Here is a 23,146-nt window from a genome sequence, read left to right as displayed (position 1 = left end):
AACACATTATTAATTGACCCAAAAATATTCAAGCTTCCTTCCAACAAATTCGGATTTCTCACTAATCCTCCGCCGCCACAATATTAACCTACAAAACCAAGTCCAAGATCCCTCAAAACGTCTATAATATCGTCTATATTTCCAGTAATCCCCTCTTAAACGTATAAATTCTGGGCGGAGTATAAATGCGGGCCCGCCCCTCCCAGCGGTATTGAGAGAGTCTGGAGTCAGCCTAGCGAGTGAACCCAGTGACAACATTTAGACTTGTCTATTCGGACGGATGCCCAGTCTAGCGAACGCTTCGGCTAAGGCAACTTAGATATATTTGCGTTGATAAGCTTTCATACACGCGCGGGTTTAACGGTGCGTTGAGGCGTTTGTTAACGGATAATTGGCGACGCAATCAGGTGTTCGTTAAAAAGGCGATTGACATTTAGACGCGCGCGGGCTAAGATCGCCCAGTGGACCGATAAATTGTCGACGTTCAGTGATTTTCCCTCAAGTGATATTTTGACGTTTGGAAAGTTTCCCGAGAGTGAAGAAGATTTGATAAGACGTGGTTGAGGTAGGTTCTTCAGATTTTATTTTTTTTGCGCCTATTGATGTTTATCTCGTTTTACATACACTGTGTCCGTAAAGTATGGAACAAATTCATTTTTAAGAAATAATGTAACAAACTACAGCGTGTTACATTCAAAACAATTGCCGCTAGACAATAAGTATTTTTGATAATATTGTCAATTTAACTAATAAGGAATGTAACGCGTTACTTTATGAGCACACACAAAACTATTGTATTTTTGTCCACGCTGTACCAATTGGAATCAACATGTGATACATTTTTGGAATATGCTCAGCTATCGACATGTTTCAGGATTATTTCTTAAAATGATCTGTTTAGGTGAAAATGAATTTGTTCCATACTTTACGGACACAGTGTATATTATTGCCGTAGTTATGTACTTGATTACTATAAATGAACTGCAATAATTTCATCTTACTTCAAAAGACAAACCAATATTTAAACAGTAAGACCCAATGAAAACCTATATACAATACTAATTTACAATTTTCTATAGCTTACTATATTCAGTTAGTATGAAACTTTGGAAGGAATTCTTACCGACTTCTGGAAAAAAAAGGATATTTAAAGTATACTTTAAATATACTCAGTTCGAAATTTTTTTTACAGAAGTCGGTAAGAATTCCTTCCAAAGTTTCATACTAACTGAATATAGTAAGCTATAGAAAATTAGATCCTCTATTTCATCTCATAGGTAGGTATACCTACCTAAGTTTATCTGATGTTATCGAAAAAACTTTATTGAAAGTTTATTCTGTTTTTTACACTTATTTTGTATAGGTGTATCTTCCAAATATTAAAATATAATAAGTGTAGGTATCTAGGTACATAACATATTAACAGAACATAATACAGTTACCTACTACCTATGAGATGAAATATAGGATCTAAAGTATATTAAGGATTTATTGTCAATAAATGAGAATTAATAGTTAAAGCGATGAAACCAGGTCGGTACAATGTATATTTACTTGTTTATAAAAATAACTTGTGTAAATTAAATCATAGTAAAACGAATGGACAATTTGAATAGAAATCCTAAAATATTTCTACAGATTTTGGGATATATTGAGAGAATTAGGTAGGTATATGTACCTGCATGAAATTGATAAGAAACTAACTTTTTGCATTTCTAAACAATGATTTATTATGCAACGATCATGTAATGATGGTTACATTACGAGAGAGTTGCATAGGCTATTTTTTCTACACCCTATACTTAACTGCACTACTATAAATAATGAAGAACTAGGTACCTATAAATATTATTTGCAGATATTCGTTCGGTCCATAAACCGTTGATACAGTTTTTTGTACACTTTGTTAGATTTTTGGGGTAAATTATTTTATACTGTATTTTCTGCTTTCTCCGATATGTATGGAAGTAGGTAATTCTTCTATATCGCTGATATAAAAAATTTTGAATCCTATATATTTATCGAGCTAAATTCTATGGAAATTTAGTACCTCAAATTCACAGCATGCTTGATTGAAAAATTATGGGTTTCTATTGGTTAAAAATCTGCATCGTTATGAAAAATCTGTATCACAAAGGATCTCCTTATGAAAGGGTTTATGGGCATGTAGGGTAAATGCACTGGTTCTCGACCATTCCGTGATTTGAGATAAAATAATAATAAAAATATATCATGTAGTGCAAAATATTTTCACGGTACGTGTTCTCGACCATTCTACCCTTCCAAGATAGTTTGCATAGTAGTGGTATAGGTCAAAGTTTTCGCGCTAAAAATTAGTTTATAATCGTCTATCATAGAAAAGGGTTCTTTCTCGTCCTCTCTTAGAAAAGTGCTTTGTGATATATGACCAGAAAATAGTAATTATTTCTTATTTTAAATGAATTATGTGTGTATATTTCGTTCCATATCAACTATAAGATATATTTTCGAGTGTATTTCAATCAAAAAGCAAATAAATGTAAATTTTTTTGTTCAATATTCGGCGGTCGCGAACTGGTATTGGAAAATTTGTATCTTTAATTTCTCGACCAAAGTGGTCGAGAACCAATATGTCACTTCAATAATTGTTTATTTCAACCGATATATTTCTGTTGGATCATTTTCGTTTTTTTCGATACCCTGATTCATTTATATATCTACTTTCTGAATATTAGTTTGCGACCACCGAATTAACGTTGAAACACTTATTTCTACCCTTTATTTATTCGCGGTCGAGAACCAATTTAGTTGTACTTAATTCTCGACCACTGGTGGTCGGTGTTTTATATTTTATTTACTCATTAGTTTCTACATAGATATTAAGAGCAAAATATTGTTGTATGAGTTGCTATTTTGAAATATTTATAGAAATTGGAAACTTTTGCAAAATAATTTTTTTTTACATTCCGAGTGTTTCTTACTTGATTACCTCATCTGAAACCCATCTGAGTGATAGGTAGTGATGTCGATGGTACTGTACGAAAGTAAGTACTAATCACTCATCTCGCTCTAAAGTTTTTTATAAAATTTTTAAGTGGAGCGGCCACTATTATTAGTGGTCGAAAACTAACACAAAAATGGTCGTGAATTCTGCGGCGTGGTCGAGAACCGAAGGTTATTGAGATTTTCTATATGTTTTCACATTTCGAAGGTTACATGCGGAAAAAACGCTTAAAATTATATGACAAATCATTTAAAACTCGCCAAAGAATCGATGAACACCAACACCATTGAAATTTGATAAGTTTATGTGTGAAAACATCGTGCTCGAAATCGATGTTTCTGTTAACTGGTCGAGAACCAGTGCATTTACCCTATTTGTATTATTCTATTATAGTACGGGGTAGAAAAATACATCAACGCTGTACATCAGGTTTTTTGAATTGTTAAATTTCGGTTAGTTACTACAAAAATTTATTTTCATGTTCTGAAATTTTGAAGAGATGAAATTGTGTTTTGACAGTGCTTTTAGATTTAATGAAGGGTGTACCTACATAATCCTTGTGAGTTGCCTATTAGTTTTGTACGGAATTTGAAAGCCATTTATGGTTTCTATTGATAGAGGTATATATTATTAGGTATATGAAAAAAAAAAGAACACTTATTGTAACACAGAAACAAACCATTATTTATGTAGGTATAGGTAGGCACAATCAATTTCCAATAAGGTGAGGGTTTTTAGTAGAAACTTGCAGTTTCATTGATTTGATTATATCCATTGAATTTTGGAATTTACAATTAGACACAACACAGTGACGAATATGCCATCGTTTTTTGTAAGTAAATAATTTTTTGCATCGATGATAAATGAGGTATATCATCAGTAAATGAACATTGTTGTGAATAAATTACTAGGAGAATAAATCAATTTTTTTTTTGGCAAATATATTTAATGAAATTGAATATAAAATCACCTATCTATATTTCTCTTCAACAAAGCCAACTATGGGAACCGCAATAAAATCCGTACATTAGTTTCTGAAATTAGTAAGTGCATATAGACAGACAACAATTTTAACAAATTGAATGTTTGTGTTACTATTTTCTTATTACTCACGGTCATTTTTAACGAATTTATGAAATATATGAATTTATCGGTATCTATTGCTTTAGGGGTTATACATTAGATAAGGTCGTTCAGATGTAAAATTCAAATTCGATTAGGTATAGTGCCATTTGTGACGAATCGTAAAAATTATTAAAGTAATGAAAGTGGTTGTAGCAAAGGTGAAATTTCACATTAAAACCATAAACTTTATCGGTAACAGATAAGATGAAACAACAAACCAAAAAGTGACTTGATTTCAAGTCAACCTCAAGCCAAGTAGTAATTTTTCAATCTCGAATCAAGTCCAGTATTTATTTATCAAGTACTTGAATCATATCGAGCTACTGGATACTTTGTAACTGTAAGAGCAGCTCTAAAAATTTGTCTTTCAACAGTAGCTGAAGATGCTGGCGTTGATAAAAAATCCTTGGCCAAGTTTGGAAAGATATTTCTGAAACTACCAAAATCTACCAATAGATTTCATAGAAATGTGAGAAAACTATTAATAAAGTCACACTGGCGAATGCTTCAGTCTCTCGGCGTTCGAGGAATCCCCTTATTTAGTCTTAGCGCGCACGAGATTGCAGAAATATATGCCGTGCGACGCGTGCATATCAAGCTCAAGTAATATCAAGTAGCTTGATATCTTGATATCAAGCAATAAATATATAAAATCAAGTCAAGCTCAAGTATGTAATTTTTCACGAGCTTGATTTTCAATCAAGTAGTTGATTAAAATGTCAAGCTACTTGGTTTGATGAATCCCTAACTATTGGACCAAAGTTTCTTTTTACATTTTTCTAAACTACCAGTGGTCCACCAATAAGAAGTTCTGGAGGAAAGAAATGGGTACTGTAACAGAAAGAATATCACCCTGTAGATTTGCATTCAAACTTATCATATCACATGATGAAAACTTCAAATTGGAATATCAATGCCAAATTTGAGTTGAATACCTTGCTAAAGGAAGGTGCTATGATAAAAATCTTGAAAAAAAAAATCAGTCTTTAACATCTTTTATTGCGAAAACAAAGTGTTTGCGGGACTTTTTACCTAAAATGATGCAAAGAATTTATCATTTTCGTTTTTACCTCGAATTTAAAGGAACACCAACATATCTTAGCATATTTTCATCCATTTATAACACCAAACAAACCACCACTAGTGGCCCAATAAGCGAAATTTTCCTACTGACGCAAAAGTCCTTCAACATGATCAAAGCATCAGATGCCCCCACGGAGGGTTTGAAGTTAAAGCAGTGAAAAGCCTGAAAAGATTTATTGGATTCACCATTAAGCCAACAGAAAGCATAATCTCGACCCCTGCAATAACCATAGGCTCAAGACCAAGCCTCCAGAAGGGTCACATAATAATCGGCATACACATCAAGGCAACACTTGACGTCATAATTAAAATTGCGGAACCCGCCGTCACGTGAATACGCATTTTCATGAGGATTTTAACTTTAATCATGTTCGTAATTGTGTAACTCAAAGCGAGCTTCTAACATAAACGGCTACAGAGACTCTCGTAGAGTTTGCCGATTTTTTTCGTTTGACTTTGCCTCGGAGATCGACGAGGGTCTGAGCCAAGTGCCAAGTTTCGAGTGGAGGTTGTGAAAAGAATCGAGGACGGCTTGTGTCAAAGAAGCAAGTCGTTATGGCTTTCTTCGATACCTACCAGACTATCCCTTTGAGTTCACAAAGGTTATTGAGACTTTATGTAGTCGATTTTTGTGTTGCTATAAGCGTACGTCTCGGTTTGCAGGATGGAATTGAAGTCGGTAATGATATGTGGAATATACCGTATGTAAGGAATATACCCTTGAATTATTTCCTTATTTTCAAACCGACTTTCTCGTTTCTCTGAATTTAAAATCCAACTCGAAATTGGTCATGAGATTCACAATTAGGGATTAACGGCTTGGCATGATTTTCAAGCTACTTGGCTTGAGCTTGACTTGATTTCAAGTCAAGTAGTGGTTTTTTAATCTCAGTCAAGTATTTTTCATGAAGTAAAGGGTGATTTTTTTCAGAGCTATAGAACTTTAAATTGCAATAAAACAACGATGGATTATTCGATTGACATGAATTTTTTTTATTCGCAAGATAATCTTGTGGCATTACATTTTAAATATGATTTCTGGCATATGACCACCACGGCTGGCTCGGATGTAGTCCAATCTGGACGTCCAATTTTCGATGACTTTTTCCAACATTTGTGGCCGTATATCGGCAATAACACGGCGAATGTTGTCTTCCAAATGGTCAAGGGTTTGTGGCTTATCCGCATAGACCAATGACTTTACATAGCCCCACAAAGAGTAGTCTAGCGGTGTTAAATCACAAGATCTTGGAGGCCAATTCACAGGTCCAAAACGTGAAATTAGGCGGTCACCAAACGTGTCTTTCAATAAATCGATTGTGGCACGAGCTGTGTGACATGTTGCGCCGTCTTGTTGGAACCACAGCTCCCGGACATCATGGTTGTTCAATTCAGGAATGAAAAAGTTAGTAATCATGGCTCTATACCGATCACCATTGACTGTAACGTTCTGGCCATCATCGTTTTTGAAGAAGTACGGACCAATGATTCCACCAGCTCATAAAGTGCACCAAACAGTCAGTTTTTCTGGATGTAACGGTGTTTCGCTCCAAATGCGGCAGTTTTGTTTGTTGACGTAGCCATTCAACCAGAAGTGCGCTTCATCGCTAAACAAAATAAAATGGACGTAGTGCGCGATACGTATTCCGCACAGAACCATTATTTTCGAAATAAAATTGCACTATTTGCAAGCGTTGTTCAGGCGTGAGTCTATTCATGATGAATTGCCAAACCAAACTGAGAATAAATCACTTGACAGCTGTTAAATGGGTTATATACCTCGGAAAAAAACACCCGTTACTTGAATCATATCAAGCTACTTTATTCTAAGCAATTTTATTGTGTAGTATCACATCAATAAAAAAATGATGAAATGAGAAGGAACCTTACAAAAAAAACTTTTATTTATTAAACTTATTGTATAAAAGAACTGAAACTTTCAACTGTTTTGAAATAGAAACATAAATTGAATCACTACAAATCATAACAAAATAAAAAATAATGAAAAAGATTCTTAATATTGAGAAACCTCCAGGCTTTGTTTAATTTCATAATTTTCCATCCAGGATCTAAGAAACATGAGGCATCTTATTGATTTGTCGCCTGACCTATTGCGGGTTTCTGTAACTATAAGAGCAGCTCTGGAAAATTGTCTTTCAACAGGAGTTAAAGATGCAGGCTTTGATAAAAAAATCCTTGACCATTTTGGCCAAGTTTGGAAAGATATTTCTGAAACTACCAATAGATTTCATAGAAATGTGAGAAAACTACTAATAAAGTCACACTGCGAGGTTTTTAAATGATTTCTGGTATTTCTTCAAAAGAATGTAGGTTCCTACTTGACATAAACACAAAATGACAAAATTATAGATAATTCGACTAGTACATGCGTTTCATAACTTTACGTGAAAGGAAAACGAATTGAATTATTTTCTGAATCAGATGATCTTTTCTCGATCGCTGTATGTATAGATGTTCCAGTGTTATTAATTCTAATTGCCTTATGTAATGCGCTACAAATATATCTTTCGATTGGTGAATGTAATGAATCCGACTATTCACATACAAGGCTGGCATTTGTACATAGGCACAACTCATTTGTTCATACAAATTAAGCTCGAAGAAAAAACAATCTTTATATCTATATTTATTTCGATATTTTCATCTTATTTCTGCGCGATTCGTGAGATTTTCTCACTTTGTTGGCCTTATTGAACTACACTTCAACTATGAAAGTATGAAACAGCCATATTGTGAAATCTCCTAAGACATCTATCCTATCTTCACAGAGTGTTCCTAAATTGGAAGTACAAACGAAAATGACCGATTACTCGGATCATTACTTAAAAACTAAACCTATAAACATGGGCCAGCAAACTCTTTGTTTTCAAGATAGAAGGTGTTAAATTTTGATATTTTTTAAGTTTTTATCTCATAGCATCTTTCAAATTTCATCATGTCATATGCTTATTTTGAATGCAAATCTATAGAGTTATATTTTTTCTGGAACAGTGCTTCTCTCTCCCAGAACTTTTTTTGGTTCTTATAGATTTTTCGTATCTGCTACAGATTTGGAGAAAAAAATTCAAACAATTCTCTAGCAATCCGCAGGAAAATCCGAATTATTATAAAGATCCAGTTAGTAAGCTGTGATAATTAAATTAATTATAAGTTTTGGTACTTATTCGCCCAATCGCAGCGAAGATTAAGAAAGATTCGATAAACTGGTATAATCATCGCAAAAAAGTAAGAAATACACTCTGTATCTTGTAAACAAAGCGTTTGCGGGTCCGTGTTTATAGAACTTTTTCGTCTTAAAATGATTCAAGGAATTCAATTCTGAAACTCTCTGGCGCACATAACCGTATGGAAGTTTATTAGTAGCCCTAGAACATTCCCTTGTGGAACCCATTAACGACCAAGCCAATATCAATAGATATCAATTCCATCTTCATCTCACATGGTTATTGACCACGAAATACCAAACCGAACCGTACGCCGCATATTGACATTCGACGCGCCATCGACGTCTAAATTATTCGCTGTCAAAATACCAACCAAACAAACAGAAACGCAGCGAGCGGTAGCCACCGGACGGGCCGAAAATCGTCGACCACCGGGTTCAAAAAAGACGAACGAGAGGAATCACGGGAGTAGCGAGATGATGCATGGCATCCTGACAGGCCGAGACCATTGTTCTCGGCAGGAGATCCGGCTACGGACGCTGCAAATGAAGACAAATTTTCTCTGTGTGATGTTGGCAGCGCCGCTGATTGCAATTGATCGTTGTGTCGGACCAGAGAGAGAGAAAGAGAGAGAGAGGATGAACAAAGGGAAGGACGGGTTGAAAAAAATTGTTTTGTATCAATTGAAATATACGCGGAGATCTTCGATACCTCCCAGTACGCTGGATGTCTTCGGATAATGAGGAGGAGTAATTTTTTTTTCGGTGCTCCTGATGAGCGTGTGATTGGTAATCGGGTAGTTGTATATCATCGATTATTTTTGGTTTATGACAGAGTTTTGACGCATCCCACACATCTTGATTTGATTTTGGGAATACATCAGTGCTAGCAAGTTGGTATCTTAGAATGCAGAAGTTAAAGGAAGAATGACAACTTTTTAACTCTAAGTACCTGTGCAAATCTTCGTCTCTGGTGTCAGCATCATACTCTTGTCTCGTAGTTTAATCTTCACTTAGCCTTTCGTGAGAGTCTTAGGTATGCTGAACAAGAATTGGCATTCTAAAAGAAAATGTATCCACTCGAACAAAACATTATTTTTAATTAAAACTGAGAACGCCGATAAAGTGATCAAGCGATATATTTTTAATTATTCTGGTTAACAAGTTCAATTCTTCAAAAATTGATTGTTTTGATAATGGACGAGATAGTTTTATGACAATCGAAAGCTCGTTGAGAAATTTGTCATAAAATTATGAGACATTTATCAATGCCCGAGGGATATTCGGCTGAAATTTTTTGGACCAAAAAATTTATGCCCATTAAAATTTAACTAAACATTAGATTCGTTGCTTTTCTATAGATGATCTATTACCACTGCATCGTGGGCATGTCGGGCTGATTTAAATACTATATTGTTGAATGGTCAATCATAATGCTATAGTTATTATAGTACTTTTTCGCAAGAGTTTGCACAAAACGTTCCACATTGTCTTCACCGTTGCTTCTTTATATTCGGTCCCGTCTTTCTTTCTCATATTGACCGCCCAATCTTTTAGTAACAACGTCAATTCTTCTAAGCTCCTACATATGTTCATTCAATTCATATTCTCGCTCGCAGCAAAATCCATAAATTTTCCCAAAATATATTTGTGACTGTATGTTGTATGTCTAAGAATTTTTCTTTGATAAGCGCATTTATACTTTGAACCTACGCATTGCCAAAACGTGTCGTTTTGAAATTTATTGCTTGATTATTCATGAATATTCAGTGAGTATTCAATGAATATTCATTGATTATTCAATGAATATTCATTGATCTTTCAATACAAAACTATTCACTGAATAATCAGTGAATAGTCGAGTATTCACTGATTATTCATGAATAGAAAACTAGTCATGGAATATTCAACTTTTCAGTGAATATTTGACTATTCACTAATTATTTATGAATACTCGACGATTCACTGAATATTCAACTATTCAGAGAATATTCATGAATATTCGAATAAATATGCAATGAATATTCGAATAAATATGCAATGAATATTCGAATAAATATGCAATGAATATTCGAATAAATATTCAATGAATATTCGAATATTCAAATCATTCATTCATGATTCCCAGCCTTAGTCGAAACGTATTTGAAATATCTTTCAAAACATAAAGAATATTCACGAGTTATTGATTACAGTTCGGAATTAGGAACATAGCACCCCAGTTTCGAATTCAAAAGAACTCAAGGTTCGAGCCAAGGCCCAAGGAGATACTATGGGTGATTTAAAATGAATAACCTGATGTTCATTCGTAATTACTAACAATAACCAACTGTATTCATGCCTTTTGGTCTTTGTTGGTTATCATTACATGACATCATAAACTAGCCCTTCAATGTCATCCATTTGGTCTGCACAAGACCATAAGTAACCACTCGAGAGCCGATTTATAATTTAGGTACCTATAATATACAGAATCTTTTCTATTCCTCATCACAGATTTGGCATGAAGCATTATTTCAAAAAGCCGCAATATGTCATTACATAAATCTCTAGTTGTCGAAGTCAATATAATACCTCAAGATTGTTATCGTGATTTCTTCTCTTAACAGACAATGGCTTTCGGGTAGGTATAAAACCACAAAGTGTTTCTTTGACTCCCTGAAAAGTTTGTTAATGAGGATATTAGGGGAAATTAGTTTTCGGTTACATTCTGAAGGCTACTTTTTCTTAAAGTGATCGGTCATAAATTTATCAACTTAAAACTCTTGACTTGTTGCAAGAGAAAAGAATAGAAACATCATTAAAAGCACTTAAGAAAATTTCTTTATAGTCTATTTAATTTCTCTCTGTGACATTAAGTTGGCAAAGAGAATAACTGTATTCATCTAAACAGACAGATCTTGCTTGACGATATATAACGACATAACGTAGAAAATTCTGGCAGTATATTCAGTTAGTTGTGGTTATCAGTTACGGACGAGCAACCTTCAAACATGATGTTTTGCACCTATAATTTTTCGAGAAAAAATTCAGTAATTATTGTATAATAAATTTTTGTGCTTCATCTTCGTTCAAATGATATCAAATTCTACAGTGTGATAGTTATATATTAATTCATTGTTAAAATCGACATTGCGGTGATCAATTCATAGGTTTCGTAAAAATTTATTTTGCCTAGTGGCGCTTCAATTCTTGCTACGCCATTGAACTTAGTATAGTTCGAAAAGTACTGGTTTGTGCAAATCCTCAATTTCTCAATCATAAGTAGGTACCTACATGAGTATAAAATACAACTTAATAAAAATTAGATAAGTATCTACTTGGAATTTGGAGTTTTAAATTTTTTTTCTATTTCAGATAGGGCTTTCGTTAAGTGAGCACTCTGGGAGCCACTTCAGAACCCGTCCCGACGCCGGGCGGGTTTTCACCTATTCTGACAGCCGCCAAGACGCTCAGTCTAAGAGATTCGTCGTGTGCAGAAGCCCTTTGGAAAATGCCACATAAAGGTGAGTGTAAATTGAACAAATTTCATTTCATTAGAATTAAAACCATGTTATATTTAATAGTCAATTGAATAAGAGAACTTGGTAGGTCTTGTAAGTAGTGGAGTCCACAAGGTTCTCTTCTTGTCTCCTGGAGTTTTCGCAAATGTGATTATTAAAAAAAAAACCGTTTAATTCTTCGGAGAAAAATGTTTAATACCCTTGAGATTTTAACAGTTAACGTTTTGAAATAAATAAAATCCGAAATTGTAAGGTTGTAAGGTTTACTAATGCAAGTTTTCATCTCAACAGTAAAACAAAATTTCGAATGGTCATATTTACAGAACTCTGACCATTACTTTATTTATATTAGATCTATTCTTCGTTTCTTGTCCTTGTTTTGTTCAAGGGAATATATTTTTCGAATAGTATGTGGGGCTAAAATGTTCATTTCGCTGAAATAATTTAAGTTACATACCAATTAAAATCACACCGTAATTATATCGAACGTCCTTAAGTAATTCCAAGGTAGAGTCGAAATGTATATAAAATATCTATCGACACATGAAAAATATTCACGAGCCATTGAATACGGTTCGGAATTAGGAACAAAACACCCCAGTTTCAAATTCAAAGAACTCAACATGTTCAATTTGCAATAAAATACAGGATTATTCATTTGAAATAACCAAGTTATCCTTGCTTTGACCCTGAAGATGATGATGATGTAAAATTTCTGGACGAACGATTAAGTCTGAAAATAAAATAACAGGGTAGTAAATACGAATGTAGAAAAAACTCTTAACTTGACGTCAATGCTTGTTTCGAACAATCCACCTCCGCACTAAAAAAAACTGTGGCAACGCTAGAAGGTGCCATGGGAGATCTTCCTCCTAAATTTTAGCTGCCCACCTTTGAAATGACGCATGAGCAAAAATATTAAACATAAATTTTTAGAGATGAGCGATTACGTGATTTTCGAATCACGTTGTGAAACGTGATCGTTACCTTATGATATCAGTGAAATTAAAGCGTGACGTGATCAGCTCTGACGTTCTGTGCTGAGCTTGTTATCAATATTTGTATGAATCAAACTAAGCTTGGCTCGTTTATCTCGAATTGGTGACATTTTTTTAGAGCTAACAGTTTTTTGAAATCCTTTTATGGATATGAATGATTTTGGGCATCTAATACACACAAATTCAAAGAATTAATGAATAATAAAATTCAAATTTTATTGTCACCACCAATTAGGCAGTAATTCATCAGGCAGTAATGTACTTAGTTATTATTTCTTTGTGTAGCAACACTTGTTGCACACTACTACAAAAATACTTTACAAAGCCGAAGAAGTTGCAAACGGATGCTGGGATTGTCGACAAATTGTCATAATAATGCAATTATGGTAGTCGAAAAAGGTTCCGAAGCAAGAGCAACATCTGGTTTCGAAATTTACGATTGCAACAAGAAATACAGCGCTGGTATATGCGAGAGTTATGGACGGTGATATGCCCTGGAATTATACGATCTGTGATCTGTACCAACTGTGATCACGCCATTCTCTATTCGTTTTGTAGAACCGTGACTACCTGTGAAATTCTGATATCAGTGATTAAATCACAGTTCGTGAAATATCGCTCTTCTTCTTCTTCTTCCCTCTTTCATCCAGTGTAGGACATATAGGCCTCTTCCAGTTTTTTCCATGCTTCTCTGTCTTTTGCTGTCCTCATCCATTGCTTGCCGGCTACATCGACTATGTCGTCTATGCATCTTTTTCTCGGTCTTCCTATGCTTCTTTTTGTCTCTCGAGGTCTCCAAAACGTCACTTTGTGTGACCATCTCTCCACACTCTGCCTTGTAACCTGTGCCACCCACTGCCACTCAAGTTTCGCTATTCTACTCATGATGTCAGTTACTCTGGTCTTTTTTCGTATTTCGGTGCTCGGAATTCTGTCCCTCAAGCTTATACCCACCATAATCCTTTCCATGCCCCTTTGAGATACTCTCAGTTGTTCTACCACTTTTTCGTTATTGCCATAGTTTCTAGACCATAAGTTGCCACTGGTAATATACAGCTGTCGTAGGTTTTGCATTTTCCAATATTTGATTTTCTTTTCCATTTTTAATCATATGCCCCAAATATACATATTGTTCCACCTTCTTTATGCTTATGTTATCTATAGTGATATCTTCCTGACTATGGCACATTATCTTCGTTTTGTCAAGATTCATCTTTAGTCCTATTTCCTTTGACTTTTCATTCGAAATATCGCTCATCTCTAAGATTTTTTCGTAAACTAGATAGAGCTGGACAACTTTATTCTTGAAAGCTGGCGTTGCCACTGAATAGAACAATACCCAAATTATAACGCGATATTCTTCAGACTATAATCTAATCCCACCCCACTACCGATATTGTCAGCCACTTCAAAAGGATCCCTCTAAACGTGTAGCTTAATCGCATGACGCTGAGACTCGATTGCATCCACTCGTAATCAAGTGTCCGTCGATATGATATACATATAGACCGGTCCTTTAATTAAGCATCAATTACGAGGTTTTCAACGGCCGCGCCTCCTGTGTGCAGTCACCGATCTAATGCGGACCACGTGACTGGCAACGTGGTCGACCTTCGGATTTCTTTTGGTCCTTCGCGGGCGGCTATCCTTCAAAAGACTCAGAAGTGGCGCTATGGGACTTTTTTCCAGAGGGTGTACTACCCCTAATTGTGTTGTGGGATGATCTAATTTGCGGTTTTAATTGAAGAGTGGCTGGGTTTTCGGTTGATCGACCTGTGCAATTCCCGCAGGAGCTCGAGTGAGTGGGGGTAGTGCGTCAGAAGGCTTGTTGTAACGTTGTCGAGTGTGCGGCTATATTTGATTTTCAGATGCTTTTTCGTAACTGATTGAGTGAAATGGATGGATTTCCGATGGGTTTGTGTTCGGGGGTGTTTCTAATTTGAAATATCGTATTCAAAAACTCAGAACTCGAAAACTTTTGAAAGACAATAATATTGCTTCTGGGTGTACAAAAAGTAGATGAAGCTTTGTGAATACTTTAAGGATTAAAAATTTCAGGGTTTTCAATTTTGAAATTCCTCTTCGCAGAGTACATTCAAGTCATCTTGAACAACTTTAATTTCATATCTGTCTGTTTGTCCTCACATCCTTGTAACAGCGTCAACTTCTACAATTCTCATCTAATTTTGATTAATTGTGGTGTGAGTTTCAGTAGATAACCGTTGGCGTTGGATCGGTTAATAAGTGATTTCAAAAAATGCCAGCTCCTTCAGCTAGACGCACGCTCCGTCTTGTTCTTGCTCATGAACAGACCTGAGATAAGAGGATCTCATATTCGCTTTACTAGCTCGATTTCAATGAAATTTGGTGAGTGGGACATTAAATGTTCCAAAGGAATTTCACCTTTTTGACTATATTTAATCATTTCGTCATGACGAGGGAGGTGAACTAAGTGCATGAATACGCGCTCAAAAGCTTCTGACATAACGTCTTCTTCTTTCCACATTTTTATTTCGATATTCTGCTTGAATTTTCTATTACTCTGGATACCAGATCAACACTAAATTTCGGTTGAAGTTTGAAATTGTTATTTTATATTTACCTGCATAATCTTGAATTATCTAATTTTTTCACACAAATACTAAATATTGGTCACAAAATACATCTTTTATGTATATCCTACTAGTCAAAATACAAAATGTTTTGCATCATTTTTCCATAATTCTGGTAAAGCTATCGACAAGAGATTTTGTACTTGTTATTGTAAATATAAGTACTCGCGAAATCTCAACACTCAAAATTCTTGGATATTTCTTTTTCCATATTCTTCTTGAATTTTCTTTGGTTCTGATAATTTGATCAGCTTGAAATTTCACACGAATTTTGTGATTACTATTTCATATCCCAAAATCTCGAAAATTACAGTTGAAACAATTTCCTAATAAGTTTTCTAGGATTGTTGAGTATAATTTACATTTCTTACAAAACTTACAAAATTTGCATTATGCAGGAAGTTAACACTAATATGATAAAAAGCGTTTATCTATGTCGATAAAAAATATAGGAACAATAACTAACTAAAGAAAGTAATAGTAAGGCAAAAAATGAAACAAAAAAGAGACAATTTCAATTAAAATCTTATGTATTATGTATTAAGTATAATCCTTCTACACTTAAAAGATTACGCCTGAGCATACTATCAATGAGGGGTGGAAACTGTTAAAAATCTATGCAATATGTTCAGCAGTGTAGTATTCTTCAACTTAATCACTAAAATTCACTTTAACTGAATGGAAGCGCAACATTTTCTTGATTCGACGTCAGTGCTTTTCTTGAATTTATAATAACAATTGTATTGAAGCTACATTGTTACAACTAAGAAAAAAGGAAAAAACGTCTGAATAATTGTAAGACTATACGTTTTGGACCTTATACCCCAAGACAAGTTTCTATATCTCAAACACATAGGATATTAATCCTTCTGTTGTAAATATTTGAATTCAACGCTAAAAAACTAAACTAATCCGTGACATCTTTCTCTACCTTCTTTTGAGTGAGTCAAATACCAATTTGAAGGTCACCTTCAAGGTCAAAGCATGGTTAACTTGATTATTTCAAAAAGAATCCCTTCAATTTATTGCATATTCAAATTTCAAAAATGGCCTTTTTTATTTTAAGTTCTGGTAACGATGATTTATCAACTCTTCAAGACTCTTTCAAGTCTCTGTTGCAACCACAAAGATCAGAAGACTGTGCCGAATATCTGAGACTGCAAACCGGAGGTAGGTTCATGATTAGTGCCCTATCCAGGCGACCTTACCCATAAAGCTTCAAACAACCCTGGAATTTCATTAATTTACCTTCACCAGCTCAGGGTTCCTTATTCATCGTATTTCCCCTTGTCTCTCCCCTACACCCCCGCCCCTTTCACGTCTGGGTACGTCCGCAATTCGCCATGTAATGTTAAGGCTAATGCAATTTGGCGTAGCGACGCTCTGCCGTCGTGAACTCAAGTTGCGGAGTCAACAAAGGACGCCATTTTCATACAGCGCTCAGCGTGGAAACGATTAGAACCACAATAGAATCTGGTTATATCTGTTCTGTATCGTTAATTTCTTGATATGGATTCGTCATTTGGGAAAAAAAATTGACGGTCAGCACCTGGATGGGTGACCGCTCTGGACAGGGCTGAAATTGTAAAGGTGTATAAATCTGGCCAGCTTGTAGGTTGGGGGCGAGTCCGCAGGAAAGGGTCAAACTCCAGGAGTGTAATTTACATGTGGAGATAATGAAAATGTCACAAACATTTAAGTGAAGTCAGGAGTTTTGGCGCATATTATGCAAAAATACATATTTTACACTCTTCAGGATATATTTTCAAAGATTTCACTGTATTCTCATTACAATTCATTCATTCTAGAGAACCTTTTCAACAAAGCTATGTGTCTGTCGAGGTTGGTATTTGGCACTCTTTTTGAGTCCCTGAACAGATCATCTCGTCACAATATCTGTGTTTTTAAAATTTTGGGCTTGGTTAAATTTGTTAATTTCGATTAGGGGTTACGTGAATATGGCCTTTCGAAAATTTGTATTGTTATTCAGTTCTGAAATAATAATTTACAACCTCATGCAAGCTGACAAAAACCAAATAATAGAAAATTTAAAAAGAATATTGAAAAAGAATTATCCTAATATCTGTAAATACTGTTGGGATCGGGGTGAGATTCTGCTCTTATATAAATAATATCAATTTCAAGCTTCGAGCAAAAATTCGAGCAGAATATATAAAATTCATTATAATGTGTTTTTACTTTCAACTTATACACGTATATGTTAAACATGACTTAATTAAGAAGACAAAAATTCAAATCGTTGTACAATAGTAGTGCGCCAAAAACTCCTCCGTACTGTAAAAAACATTATTGGTTAGGAATTCCCTCAGTCTCCTCTTGAATAATGTTTCGTGCAGTGCTTAAACTTCATCAGGTAAGTGATTGTACATTTTCGTTTCTGAATATCTAAACGACTTTTGAGTTTTTGTTTCGTAATGTTTGTGCAAGTAGGTTAGACACTAAAAGTATCTGATACAGTGATACCTGAAGGCTTGTCTGCAGTTTGTTCTTTTAAATAGTTCTGCTTTTATTCTAATTGTATACTTTTGTTTCAGAAATGTGTGATTACGCGAAGAGGAATACCATATTATATAATCAGATGGCAAGAAGCCGCGAAGAAGCGCATGGTAGGTTAAAATTGCAGCAATCTTTCCCATTGTAGATTTATCCTTCTTATCATAAAAATTTCAGTTGAAATCCATAAAGATTATGAATAATATTGGGCCTAGAACGGACTCTTGCGACACTCCGATTTTGATTTTTTGAGTTAAGTAATGACAAAATAGTTTTTATTTATATTTTCACTGTTTACAATTGCAGTATTTTTTTCGTTGAATTTGTTCATCAGATATGCTTCCTTTTCTTCTAAATGGTGAATGCAGTCTCCTCCTTTGTGACTTCGGCAATGGTGAATAACAACTGTTTTATGTCCAAAACTTTTGATAATTTCATATCTTTCGCCATTCCTTAAAAAAGAAACATTCTTTAAAGACGTCGAAAAACGTTCTATGAAATATTTAAATATATTTGACTCCAGTCAACACTTTTTATTCTTTCAGGTGAGTTTTATATTTGTTTACAAAGCAAACCTTACTATAGTTTTTCCAGGTGTTGTTTTACCAGATGATCTGACACCAAAGTATTTTAGGAGTTTTTTAATTTTGTTCATCATTACTCTTTGTTGAAAAGTTTATATAAAGGTCTTTTGTAATAAATACATTAAAACGAATTATAGAGTCGATTGTTTGTTCTAGTTTTTTATAAAACAGAACCTTCCGGAGCACTATAAATGCATATACCTAAAGGTGAGTATTCGTTTCATATTCATGAATGGCCGATATGGTTTTCAATTGACACCAAGTTCATATTGGCCATCTTTTTATATCATATCGTATATTCTGATATAGAATTATGTCCAGTTTTTCAATATTTCATTTGGAAATTCCTGTCACATGTCTGCTCATTTATTTTGCTCCGTCGAAAAAACTGATACTGCTTTATTATAATGATATGAGGTCAAACTCTTGGTTGCCATAGATGTTCATATAACAGCTCTAGATTAGCATCTATTTTGAAAGCATTTCCGCTAGAGCTATCATTCTTTATTAGTTATTCCACCTGGAACTACCTATATTTTTTTTCGATGATTTGATTTTCCTTTCGGTGTGTATTTCATTTTTTGTTGAATCTTGTTGAATCTTTGTCGCTACTTCCTCCGACAATTTAGTCACATCGACAACATCAAAACATGTAGCTAGCGCTATGTTCTCCGATGATTTTGTCATATCGGCAACCTCGCAATATGTAATTGCATGCGCTGATGTTTAAACGGTTCTTGTTTATTTATGTTTGTACCGGCGTGAACTTGGCAGCCACTTTTCAGCAGCCGAATTCATTCCAGCAGCCAAACGACCAGTGGCGTCGGTAGAATTTAAAACTAACGAATCGATCTGTTTTTGGGGTGCAACGCAAGAATTTGCTTTTTGAGTTTACTTGAACGACTTCAGTCAAGTTTTTATGACATTTCAATGCACGAAATAATATTATAGATGAACTTGAATTATGCTGATCAATGAAACGACGGGGTATATACAAGTATTTTCACGAATGAAATCTTGAAAAACGTTTAGCCAAGTTGATATTTGGAATACTTACTCTTCAATAGGAACAGAATAACACATCCGAAGCACATTGATTTGCAGGCCGTCTAAGGAGTAGTTTACACTTGTGAATTTTTCGAAATGTTCAAAAATGACCCTGTTAAAAATGTTTAGCCAAATTCATATTTGGTATTCCTACTCTTGAATAGCTAAAGAATAACATTTCCGAAGGATTTTGATTTGCAGGCCGTCTAAGGGGTAGTTTACAATTGTGAATTTTTCGAAATTTTCAAAGATGACCCTGTTGAAAATGTTTAGCCAAATTCATATTTGGTATTCCTACTCTTGAATAGCTAAAGAATAACATATCCGAAGGATTTTTATTTGCAGGCCGTCTAAGGGATAGTTTACACTTGTGAATTTTTCGAAATTTTCAAAAATGACCCTGTTAAAAATGTTTATCCAAATTCATATTTGGTATTCCTACTCTTGAATAGCTAAAGAATAACATATCCGAAGTATTTTGATTTGCAGGCCGTCTAAGGGGTAGTTTACAATTGTGAATTTTTCGAAATTTTCAAAAATGACCCTGTTAAAAATGTTTAGCCAAATTCATATTTGGTATTCCTACTCTTGAATAGCTAAAGAATAACATATCCGAAGGATTTTGATTTGCAGGCCGTCTAAGGGGTAGTTTACAATTGTAAATTTTTCGAAATTTTCAAAAATGACCCTGTTAAAAATGTTTAGCCAAATTCATATTTGGTATTCCTACTCTTGAAAAGCTAAAGAATAACATATCCGAAGGATTTTGATTTGCAGGCCGTCTAAGGGGTAGTTTACACTTGTGAATTTTTCGAAATTTTCAAAAATGACCCTGTTAAAAATGTTTAGCCAAGTTCATATTTGGTATTATTACTCCTACATAGCTAAGGAAAAACATATCCGAAGCACATTGATTTGCAGGCCGTCTAAGGGGTAGTTTACACTTGTGAATTTTTTGAAATTTTCAAAAATGACCCTGTTAAAAATGTTTAGCCAAGTTCATATTTGGTATTATTACTCCTACATAGCTAAAGAATAACATATCCGAAGGATTTTTATTTGCAGGCCGTCTAAGGGGTAGTTTACACTTGTGAATTTTTCGAAATTTTCAAAATTGATGATGTTAAAAATGTTTAGCCGAATTCATATTTGGTATTCCTACTCTTGAATAGCTAAAGAATAACATATCCGAAGGATTTTGATTTGCAGGCCGTCTAAGGGGTAGTTTACACTTGTAAATTTTTCGAAATTTTCAAAAATGACCCTGTTAAAAATGTTTAGCCAAGTTCATATTTGGTATTGTTACTCCTACATAGCTAAGGAAAAACATATCCGAAGCACATTGATTTGCAGGCCGTCTAAGGGGTAGTTTACACTTGTGAATTTTTCGAAATTTTCAAAAATGACCCTGTTAAAAATGTTTAGCCAAATTCATATTTGGTATTCCTACTCTTGAATAGCTAAAGAATAACATATCCGAAGGTTTTTTATTTGCAGGCCGTCTGAGGGGTAGTTTACACTTGTCAATTTTTCGAAATTTTGAAAGATGACCCTCTCAAAAATGTTTAGCCAAGTTCATATTTGGTATTATTACTCCTAAATAGCTAAGGAATAACAGGGTCATTTTTGAAAATTTCGAAAAATTCACAAGTGTAAACTACCCGGTAGACGGCCTGCAAATCAAAATCCTCCGGATATGTTATTCTTTAGCTATTTAGGAGTAATAATACCAAATATGAATTTGGCTAAACATTTTTAACATGATCAATTTTGAAAATTTCGAAAAATTCACAACTGTAAACTACCCCTTAGACGGCCTGCAAATCAAAATCCTTCGGATATGTTATTCTTTAGCTATTCAAGAGTAGGAATACCAAATATCAATTTGGCTAAACATTTTTAACAGGGTCATTTTTGAAAATTTCGAAAAATTCACAAGTGTAAACTACCCCTTAGACGGCCTGCAAATAAAAATCCTCCGGATATGTTATTCTTTAGCTATTTAGGAGTAATAATACCAAATATGAATTTGGCTAAACATTTTTAACATGATCAATTTTGAAAATTTCGAAAAATTCACAAGTGTGAACTACCCCTTAGACGGCCTGCAAATCAAAATCCTTCGGATATGTTATTCTTTAGCTATTCAAGAGTAGGAATACCAAATATGAATTTGGCTAAACATTTTTAACAGGGTCATTTTTGAAAATTTCGAAAAATTCACAAGTGTAAACTACCCCTTAGACGGCCTGCAAATAAAAATCCTCCGGATATGTTATTCTTTAGCTATTTAGGAGTAATAATACCAAATATGAATTTGGCTAAACATTTTTAACATGATCAATTTTGAAAATTTCGAAAAATTCACAAGTGTAAACTACCCCTTAGACGGCCTGCAAATAAAAATCCTTCGGATATGTTATTCTTTAGCTATTCAAGAGTAGGAATACCAAATATGAATTTGGCTAAACATTTTTAACATGATCAATTTTGAAAATTTCGAAAAATTCACAAGTGTGAACTACCCCTTAGACGGCCTGCAAATAAAAATCCTCCGGATATGTTATTCTTTAGCTATTTAGGAGTAATAATACCAAATATGAATTTGGCTAAACATTTTTAACATGATCAATTTTGAAAATTTCGAAAAATTCACAAGTGTAAACTACCCCTTAGACGGCCTGCAAATAAAAATCCTTCGGATATGTTATTCTTTAGCTATTTAGGAGTAATAATACCAAATATGAATTTGGCTAAACATTTTTAACATGATCAATTTTGAAAATTTCGAAAAATTCACAAGTGTAAACTACCCCTTAGACGGCCTGCAAATAAAAATCCTCCGGATATGTTATTCTTTAGCTATTTAGGAGTAATAATACCAAATATGAATTTGGCTAAACATTTTTAACATGATCAATTTTGAAAATTTCGAAAAATTCACAAGTGTGAACTACCCCTTAGACGGCCTGCAAATCAAAATCCTTCGGATATGTTATTCTTTAGCTATTCAAGAGTAGGAATACCAAATATGAATTTGGCTAAACATTTTTAACAGGGTCATTTTTGAAAATTTCGAAAAATTCACAAGTGTAAACTACCCCTTAGACGGCCTGCAAATAAAAATCCTCCGGATATGTTATTCTTTAGCTATTTAGGAGTAATAATACCAAATATGAATTTGGCTAAACATTTTTAACATGATCAATTTTGAAAATTTCGAAAAATTCACAAGTGTAAACTACCCCTTAGACGGCCTGCAAATAAAAATCCTTCGGATATGTTATTCTTTAGCTATTTAGGAGTAATAATACCAAATATGAATTTGGCTAAACATTTTTAACATGATCAATTTTGAAAATTTCGAAAAATTCACAAGTGTAAACTACCCCTTAGACGGCCTGCAAATCAAAATCCTTCGGATATGTTATTCTTTAGCTATTCAAGAGTAGGAATACCAAATATGAATTTGGCTAAACATTTTTAACAGGGTCATTTTTGAAAATTTCGAAA

General features: G+C 34.2%; 1 protein-coding gene across 5 annotated transcripts in view; it reads left to right on the top strand.

Moving 5' to 3' along the window:
* The first annotated feature begins 250 nt into the window (after positions 1–250).
* Positions 251–23,146, top strand: part of LOC123685146 (paired box protein Pax-6) — a 73,475-nt gene continuing 50,579 nt past the window's right edge. For 3 of the 5 annotated variants that reach the window (XM_045624752.1, XM_045624751.1, XM_045624756.1), the window contains exons 1-3: positions 260–565; positions 11,733–11,881; positions 18,044–18,115. In XM_045624752.1, coding sequence (XP_045480708.1) covers positions 11,869–11,881; positions 18,044–18,115 — 85 coding nt within the window. In that variant the 5' untranslated portion in view covers positions 260–565; positions 11,733–11,868. Of the gene's footprint in view, positions 566–11,732; positions 11,882–18,043; positions 18,116–23,146 lie in introns of all 5 variants that reach the window. The other 2 variants (XM_045624753.1, XM_045624754.1) reach the window with 2 other exon arrangements.

This window comes from Harmonia axyridis, chromosome 7, assembly GCF_914767665.1.
Source record: "Harmonia axyridis chromosome 7, icHarAxyr1.1, whole genome shotgun sequence".
Lineage (NCBI taxonomy): Eukaryota > Metazoa > Arthropoda > Insecta > Coleoptera > Coccinellidae > Harmonia > Harmonia axyridis.
This window is presented reverse-complemented; position numbering and strand designations above follow the sequence as displayed.